The sequence below is a fragment of the Lycorma delicatula genome, chromosome 10 (assembly GCF_047948215.1).
Source record: "Lycorma delicatula isolate Av1 chromosome 10, ASM4794821v1, whole genome shotgun sequence".
NCBI lineage: Eukaryota > Metazoa > Arthropoda > Insecta > Hemiptera > Fulgoridae > Lycorma > Lycorma delicatula.
The window spans coordinates 106,845,931-106,855,415 of record NC_134464.1 but is presented as its reverse complement, the minus strand read 5'-3'; the positions used below and the strand labels follow the sequence as shown (position 1 = coordinate 106,855,415).

The following is a 9,485-nucleotide window of genomic DNA, read 5'->3' as shown; positions in this document are numbered from 1 at the left end:
AAAATGATGAAGATTCTTGTGGAGAAGAAAGTAGTTTGGAAAGACAGAAGGTTAATCAAAGAATTATATCTGAAAAGCAGCAGCAATGAAAGTAAATACGGATATGCCTGACTGGATGAGTCTAGGTCGAGGTATTAGCTAAGGATGCTGCTTCTCATTGATACTGAAGTTACGATAAGGAATATATTAGAGGAAAGAGAAGAAGGAATAAATATAGGAGGATGAAAAATAAAATGCCTAAGTTTTGGTGATAATATGGTAATTCTGGCTGATGGCACACATTGCTTCAAACATCGTTAACAACCCTGGAGGAAGAAATCAAAGAGTATGGAATGAAAATAGGTATAAGAAAATCTAAAATAATGGAAGTAAACCATAAATGGAGATAAAAGAAAGGATAGCAATGGCAAAAGAAACTTTCAAAATGTCATACAAAAAGGAAAAATTCTGGAGTTAAAAAAGAGGTTAGCCAAATGCTACATATGATGTATGAATGTTGAGGAAGAAGGGAAGGGAAACTGAATTGAGACTTTTGAGATGTGGGTATGGAGAAAGTAAGATGGTCAGATGAAGTGATGAATTGGGATATAATGAACAAAATAAGTGAAAGAGCACTTGTGCGAAAAGTACACAAAATTAAAGAAAACTGATTAAGATAGACAAAGTGGAATCTTGACAACTGCTCTGAAAAGGTCACTAAAAAAGAGAAAGGAAGTGATGAAAAGAAGGACGCAGTTAATAGATGAAGTGATGATTGGAAACTACAAGGAGAAGAAGGAGAAAACAGAGATGGAAGGAGACAAGTGGCATAAGGCACCTGCCACCAGGCTGAATACCAAATGATGATGATATTGGAGTTCATAAGTAAATTCAGTTTAAAGGCTGCATTTGTGAAATTTAAATAATGATTAATTACTCTACCTGCAATGAAATATTGAAATTAATGATTATATGGTTTCTATTTTGCCATAAAATACAGTGTCAAGAATTTTAATTTCATGACTAGTGGTTCAAATTTTTTTTTAAATAAACAATCCTTGAAGTCCCAAGGGTAAGAATAGTAATAATTATGAAGATAAGAAGATTAATTTGAAAGCATATATATCTTTTAATAATAGTAATAATAATAATTTATAATGTTTTTATACATGACAGTTGGTAATAAAAACCATAAAAATCTTCAATATTTTTTTTTAATCATTAATAAAATAAAATTTATTTAATATAACTTTTAAGTTTAGATCATAATGTTTTTAGTTTGTTAACACACTTAAAAAATATATATAAAGTATACAACATAACAATGATCTACTAAAGAGAAAATACAAAATTCAAATCCAACACTCTTTTTGATAATATTCTAAATCTGTATTTTTGTGACCCAAGAAGATTTCCAGCAATAACAACAATTGAGAGTACCACTTAAATAAAGTTGGTCAAAAAAGTGATCAAAAGTTTATGATTTGAATTCTTAAAAGTATACTTAATAAATATATTCATTTTTTAATTAAAAATTTGTTATTTAACATAAAAATAATTTAATTACTCAAAATAATTTTCACAATTCTTTATTTATTTAACATTAGTTTAATTTTTCAAACAGTGGTTGATCTTAAAAAATTAAAATACGACGTTTACTTTTTTACCCTTAGCTGAACTGGATACATGTAATGGTGCTGAAAAAAATGAAAGCAAGAGATAATATTAAAAATTAAAAAAATATAAGACTGCCAAAAAAATATTGCTCTTTAATGTAGGATAATTATTACTAATGTAGGACAATTAAAGAGTGTGCGGGTGACAATTTTGTTTATTTTGTAATAAACATACATACAAAATGTATATAAATACATTTACACTCCCTAAATGCATTATGCTATAAATACCTGAATACATTACACTCCTTTCTGGGCAGTTATATAATAAATTATCAGAGTATACACCTCAGTGAGTATTTTTTAAAAGTAAATTAAAAATATTTTCATTTTTCAAAGGTCAAAAAATTTATTGTACAAATAATAGTAATTCAGAGATTTATATTTTATGATTATGAGTTGTATGTTTTTAAGAATTTCTATTAATAACAATCGTGCCATGCGATCGAAAAACATAATTTAAATCAGTATGAATATAATTATTTATTATATTATATATTTTTTTTTTTTGCTGAATTACATATTTTTTGTTGTCACTAAATCTATGAATATAGTTTATCTAAGAATATGTTTTCACATTGATTTCTAATAACAGATGTAGATTAATACGTTATGCAGTGTTAAATAAGGTCCATTTATATCAGTAAATTTTTGTTCTGGTTTGGTTCCATTGTGATTTTGTGTTATACAAGGAAATATCCTGTTTGAAATCAGATCAGTTGAAAAGACATAACAACATTTCTGAATAATCGTGATCTGTTACAAAGAGAGTGTATCTGATGCATGCAAAAGTTAGCTTTCAACCTACTATCAAATACTCCATTTAAATTTTGAAAATCAGATAGTTATTTGCAGAAGTATTATAAGAGCACTCCATTGCACCTCCAAAAACAGCACCCTAGGGACACCCTGTTTGTTACCAGTTGATGGTGATTATTGGTCTAGCTTTGCACAAGGTGCTCACATCATCTCACTGCTCTAGCATCATATGCAGTCCCCAAGGGAAGCCCAAATTATTATTAAACAGAAATTAATATTATTTTATTTTATGAAATTTAATTCTATTATTTTTGTAGTATTATTCATTTGATTGATTGAAATCATTCAGTTCAAACCAAACTCACACAGTGATAGAGGTTTACTGTTCACTGTTCATTTATTCAATTATACGTGTGCATATATATGTGTATATATATATATACATTTATATAGTCTATGACACTCTTGGTAATGTAAGGATTCCAACAGGAGGTCATACATCTAATTTAGTTCAGCTATTGAGCTGCTACAGTGGAACATACATACATCCAAAATACAATAAATTCCTTCTTGGGCAGTCATGTAAAAATGTAAGAGTAATCAAAATATTTAAACAAGATAAGATGTTTAAATAATTAAGAAACGTATAAGCTTCATTATTCTACATTATATTGTTTATGTCCTAGCATTAATTTGTGTTGCATCATCCACAACTAACTGTAATTTATTCAATCAGTGTTAAAGTTAGTTTTCTGTAAAACCATTATTTTTTTCATTCTTACCTTTCTTATGATTAGGATATGATTTTTATACTTTCCTGAAATTACATTTCAATTCCATCTGTAAAATTTAAATTAATCTAATTTATATCATTTTTAAAAGTTAAATTTAATTCAAAATATTTGCTGTACTATTTGCCTGAACAGGTTTTTATTTAACAAATTCATAAAAAATAAAATATCATTAAAAACTGTTAATTTTTAATTAAACTAAATTACCACTTATTGTATTTCAGATTAAGTTTTCAGCAATATCTTATTTTAATGCCTAATCTTTTCTTTTAAAATATTTTTATTTATTTGTAAACTAAGTTTATTAAGTTGTTTATCTGGTGTAACATTTTTTTAATAAAAGCTCTTATGGGACATAAATAGTTTTTTTATAGAATGTTTTCAAACAAAACGGTTTGAGAATTACTAACTTATTCTGTTCAGCAATCTAATTAGGAAAAAAGTATAAAAATATACCTGATCTCTGAATCTTAAGTTTCATGTAAGCAAGTTTAGCATTTGATGAAGATTTATTTTTTTCACTGCTTTTATCATTTACAGATGCTCTCAATGGTTCTGCAATATGAATTCCACAAAAATTATTTTATGGTAACAAAATTTTTTAAAACATAAAAAAACACTTAATAAATAAATGGAAATGAGCGATGATATAGCTCTCCTTTGTCACTGGTGGCACTACTGTTGATTGTGTGTCCTGAAATATTTAAGAAGCTTTTTTTCTGTTTTTTGTCTATTTTGTGTATTAGTGAATTTAATATACAAGAAATAGAACTCGTGGATTTTTGCATTACGTGTAAACATTTACATGTTATATTTAATACCTCACTACTTAAGACTGGTGTCAATGAAGTGCTGATTGGTAAAGGTTGAATTATTTCTTATATTTAGGGTTGTGGTTATTGTATTTTCACTGTAAATTTGTCAATGATTTTGCCTATTTTTGTTTGCTATAATACTATATCTACATCTATATCATCTATATACTATTAATTTTTCTATTGCTATAATATCAGATTTGGTTGTAAATATTCAGCTGTTATTGCAATTTAATTTTACAATTTTAATAAAACTAATTCAAACAAGAGAAGTTAATGAAAGTTAAATTTAAAATTTATTTAGTCCAGTTGTGAGAAGAGATACAAGTAATATGATTGTATATGCAAAAAATCAAAATATAAATGAAAAAGAGTAGTTCATTTATACATTATTATACTTTAGGAATCAATTAAAAAAATAATTTAATGTAATTAATTTCATTAAAATTAATGACATTCTGGAACTGCATTATCTATATTTTTCAGTTAAATAGGTGGTACAGTATATTTAATGAAATTCAATGACTCTACCTATCTAAAACATCTTGTGCATTTCCTTTTTCAGTTTTAATAATAATTGCCACTTTACAAATTTTAGTGTAAAATAGAGAATACATATTGGCTTGGATGAAGACATGATGAATACAATATTCAAAAACCAAACAAACATAGCAAGTTAGAATTATGTTATGGACATACAAGCTAGAATACTAAAGAGAATTTAACAAAACTGTCTAAGAAATTGATAACAAAAAAGACATCATTAATTATTTTATTTCATATCCAGGTGCAAAAACACTAATATAAATGTGTGGTTGACAACAGAAAATAGAGAATTAATTAAAGTTCATCAAATGTATCCTAGAATAATAAAGATGGACCCAGCATCATATTATTTCCTTAATTAGGAACTAAGTGGCTGAGATGATTAGCGCCGGGTTTCTTAAGTGGGAGGTTGATAATATGAGATTCAATATTGTAAAGGTTTCTTAATGTCTCCTCAATATTCTGCCCGTGCCATTATTCTGTTGTTGAGTTCTAATTAGCAGTGCATCCTAGCCTGGTGATCCATGAATGTAACAAGGTTCACTGTAGACTATCATAAAAATCAGTTGATCTTTAATTAGAATGTAAGATCATCTTTACTTTATGTACTGTAGAAGAGATTTCCCTGACTGATATTCTATCTAAACAGGATGAAACATTACAAAATTAAAACTTCTTACTTTCTGCCAAGACTTTAAAAATAGGCTGGCTAAATAAAGGCATAAATAATATTGGTCAGGAGTATGAATTTTTTCATATTGTTTTGAACAAGTTGAAATTATATGTAATCAACAATAATACTGTAACTTGAGAAAATCTCTTCATAGAATAGTTATTTTTCAACTCTTGGTGTAGATGTACTTATAATTTTAGAAAAAAACATTAACTTAAAATTAAAAAGAAAAAGTTCAAATTGATGAATATTATTACATTGTGTCATAAATTAAATTCACTGGATCAATTAAGAAATTTTTAATTAATGAAATTACAAATTATTGGCGAAAAATAACAAAATACATTAAAAAAACTAATTAGAACAAATAACTATCTACAATTTTTTTTTTTATTCAACATTTTCTTGGTACAAAATATGACAATGAAATATAAAATAGTAAGATCAACTTAAATTTCTTGATAGGCTTAAAGAAAGGAAGTCCTCAATTCAGTCTGTATGAATTATTTTTGTTTATCTTCAAACTTTTATTCAAGCAAATAACAAATTTTTAATGATCTTTTTATTATTTTGTAAATAATCTTCTAGTGGTCCCACTCTATTAAACAAAGTCACATTGTTACAAATGATTTCTTCTTTCTTTGAAGTTGTCACTGCTGATTTGTGGATTGTTGTTGCACAATGATACGTAACTTAGATCTGATAGTCCAATATTTCCATGTGAAAATTCAAGTAAATAGATGTAATACTTGATGAAATTTATATATAGTGTTCCTCGAAAAAACTGATAAAGTTTCAGGACATATTCCACTGGTGAAAATAATGAAAAAGTCAAATAAATGTAGCTCTGGAAATGCATTGTTTTCAAGTTACAGCTAGTGAAAGATTTTGTCTGGATTTCAGTTGTAAGCTTCTAAAGGTCTACATTCTGAGCTTCTAAAGAAGCTCTATTGTAATTTTTGGGACCAAATTAAGGAGTAAAGTTGGTGGTTTCTTTTGTAATTTAAGCTGGTATGTACGATAAAACAGGTCCCACAACTCTGTAACTCTGTTAATGTAGATACAGCCAATAAAAGTTCTTAATATAGCAAAACGAAAAAATAGATGAAATGATTAAATTATAACATAATAGCAAACCTTAGTGAGGGTAACTATTCAAAATTCCTTCCTTCATAATGTACACAGCACTCGGTCGAACGTAAAATATATCCAGTGGCTTTCCATATCATCTCAGGATCGTTTTGTATAAATTCAATAACATTTTATATTTTAATGAGTAACTGTTCTTTAGTATTAACTTTTAGTCGATGTACAATCGTTTTCATATGGCCCCAAATGAAGTAATCTAGCGGCGTTAAATATGACGATTGCGGTGCGTTGGCCAATCGATCGGTTCACCACGTCCAGTTGAATTTAAGAAATTAACGTTCAAACGATTTCTAGCTACTAAAGAAAAATGTGGCGTTGCAGCATCATGCTGGAAAATCATTTGCAATCTAGTTTTTAAAGGTAAATTCTCTAAAAAAAGCCGGAAAATTATTTTTCAAGAAATGAACTTATGCATTTCCCGTAAAGTTTTCCTTAAAAACAAACGGTCCCAGAATTTTTTCATAAATAATGCAATACCAAACATTAATATGAAATTATGTTGGAAACCTGTTTCCACAGTACAATGTTCCTTGTCTACGCTCCATAAATGACTATTTTTAGAACTGAAAACTCTGTTTCTTGAAAAAGTAGTTTCATCAGTAAATAACAATGAATTTACCTTATCACGTTGTCTAGAAGCCAATGACAGAAGTTTAACCGCTGGGGATATCTGTAGGTCGCAAATTTTGAACCTTCTGCAGGCGAAAAGGTTAAAGATTTTTTTTTCCGTAGGATGCGCCACACTTTGTTTTTCGACAAACCAGTGCAACATGAAATTCGCCTAGTACTAGTACCTTGCTACGCTGTATATGCTGAATCACACGATGTTCATCATCAACACGATGATTTACTAGGCAACAGAAATTTACTCAGCAGAAAACGAACACGTCGGAAATGATACTTTCGTTCGTAAATACTGATACACCGACGAAAAGGTTTTCGTATTTGGAATCCGCCTTCCAGGAAATCTCTCCTGATATTCACGTCGTGTAACATCAGAATTTCCGTTACAAAATCCATAAACAAAATCTATATTGGCATATTCCGCGTTAGAAAACTGAAGCTGCATTTTTACATTACGATATAACACTACACTTCCTTTATCTGTATGATAATTTACTGTTGACTAACTGTTGGTACTGCCCACCGGGTTGGTCTAGTGGTGAACGCGTCTTCCCGAAATCAGCTGATTTGAAAGTTGAGAGTTCCAGCGTTCAAGTCCTAGTAAAGTCAGTTATTTTTACACGGATTTGAATACTAGACAGTGGATACCGGTGCACTTTGGTGGTTGAGTTTCAATTAACCACACATCTCAGGAATGGTCGAACTGAGACTGTACAAGACTACACTTCATTTACACTCACACATCATCGTCATTCATCCACCCCAACCGGAGGCTAAACAGGAAACAGAAAGATGTTGGTATTGCAAACCTATACAATCATTTTTTTTAAAAATATCTCTAAAGTAACATACATTTCAGTTTAGTTTTTTTTTAATATAATTATTTCGTTTTACCTGTGTAAATTATTGAATATACAAAACTGAAATATTGTTTTATAAATTTTGCATTCCTTTTAAAATTATTCTCAGTAATTTGCGTTTTTATTTTTAATAAGAATATTTATTAGGTACAGAAATGCATTAATAATACAAAATAATACGATTTTCGATTTATTTTCGTTTGTTTTGCTTCAATAAAATACCAATTTTAAAAGTTTTTAATTACCTTTTATTGGCTGTATTTACATTAATTTTCCCAGAATTAAATTCTTTACAAGTATTGTTATTGAATCTTCCGCATTTATTTGTCATACAAATTTTTTTAGCACTTAAAAAAACTTGTTTTTCGACTCTGACTTCTGTGTTTTACGTCGGATATTTTGAAAACTACTGGGAGTTACAGAGTTCTGGGACCTCTTTTATTCTATTTACCAGCTCAAATTACATAAGAAACCACCAACTTTACTCCCTAATTTGTGTCTCAAAAATTACAGTGGCTTTCCTTTTATTAAAAGAGCTGAAATCCGGGTGAAGTCTTTCGTTAACCGTAACTCGAAAACAAAGCACTTCCAAACCTATGTTTATATGATTTTTTTCATTATTTTCACCTGTCAAACATGTCCTGAAAGTTTCTTTGTGGAAAGTTCTGTTTATTGCTGAAGTCCGCATGCCATGCAAGTTCGGTAGCAGTCTCTTTATATTGTGTTTCATTATTATTTGTTTAAAGATGTAACTTCGTCTTCATATTTTATATATTTGGTTTATGGGTAGTATTTTTAGTGAAACTTTCCATTCCAAATAAAAGTAAATCTAAAAAAAATGTAAAATAAAACGACTTAAAAACTATACTGCCATGTGTAATATTAATTATTTATCAATTATTGTAAAGATTTTAATTCTTTTTTTTAATTATGCAAAATTAAGGCTTATTAGCTGTTTTTACTTAGTTCCAATTATAAAAAATCCATATTTGAAATGAAGAATTGAAAATTTACTTTACTTTTCAGAACTTTTTTTTTACAGTTAGTTTTAATTTATTTAAAAGTTACATTACCTTTACTCAAAGATCTGTCATGTAATTCTTCAGAAATACCATCTGTAATAGATACATTTTTACTAGTACTGTCTTCAGCATCTTCTAAAGCAGACAAAAAAATTAGAAAATGTAAAAATATTGTTATAAAATAAAAATTCTTTAAAATCATGTCGTAATAAAAAAAAATAAATTCAAAAATTTTATCTAGCAATAGGTGCTTCTCTAATATTAACTGATGATAATAATGATGTTTAATATATAGAAACAAATTTTTTTCTGATCTAAACAACAACTAATAAAACATAATAATAAATTTGATTAATTATAGTCATTTTAATTGGACAACAAATAAAATAAATAAATTAATTGCTGTTATCAATTTTATGCTTAAATTATGTTGTTTAAGAAATCATTTTATTAAATTTACTGATAAAACATTGATTTTGTATGGTACAGTTATATTATAATGTATATTAATTAATTTCTTTATCGATAAACAACTGATGAAACATTTTTAAAATTAATTTTTATTAATTCATATACATAAAAATAAAATAA

The 9,485-nt window shown here is 27.7% G+C and overlaps 1 protein-coding gene across 1 annotated transcript; it reads right to left on the bottom strand.

Moving 5' to 3' along the window:
- Positions 1–1,552: 1,552 nt before the first annotated feature.
- Positions 1,553–9,134, bottom strand: LOC142330811 (uncharacterized). The gene is made up of 3 exons (XM_075376239.1): positions 8,946–9,134; positions 3,662–3,760; positions 1,553–1,676 (listed from the first exon to the last, which is right to left on the bottom strand). Exons 1-3 carry the CDS (start codon positions 9,094–9,096, stop codon positions 1,621–1,623), a joined length of 306 nt encoding a protein of 101 aa, XP_075232354.1. The 5' UTR covers positions 9,097–9,134; the 3' UTR covers positions 1,553–1,620.
- Positions 9,135–9,485: the final 351 nt, after the last annotated feature.

What these genes read in the sequence shown, in the direction of transcription:
- LOC142330811 (XM_075376239.1), bottom strand. Translation starts at nt 9,096, where the DNA reads ATGATTTTAAAGAATTTTTATTTTATAACAATATTTTTACATTTTCTA. An exon ending in TGACAGATCTTTGAGTAAAG is followed by an intron (nt 3,761 to 8,945) that starts GTAATGTAACTT and finishes TTCATATTGCAG; the next exon opens with AACCATTGAGAGCATCTGTA. An exon ending in ACTTAAGATTCAGAGATCAG is followed by an intron (nt 1,677 to 3,661) that starts GTATATTTTTAT and finishes CATTTTTTTCAG; the next exon opens with CACCATTACATGTATCCAGT.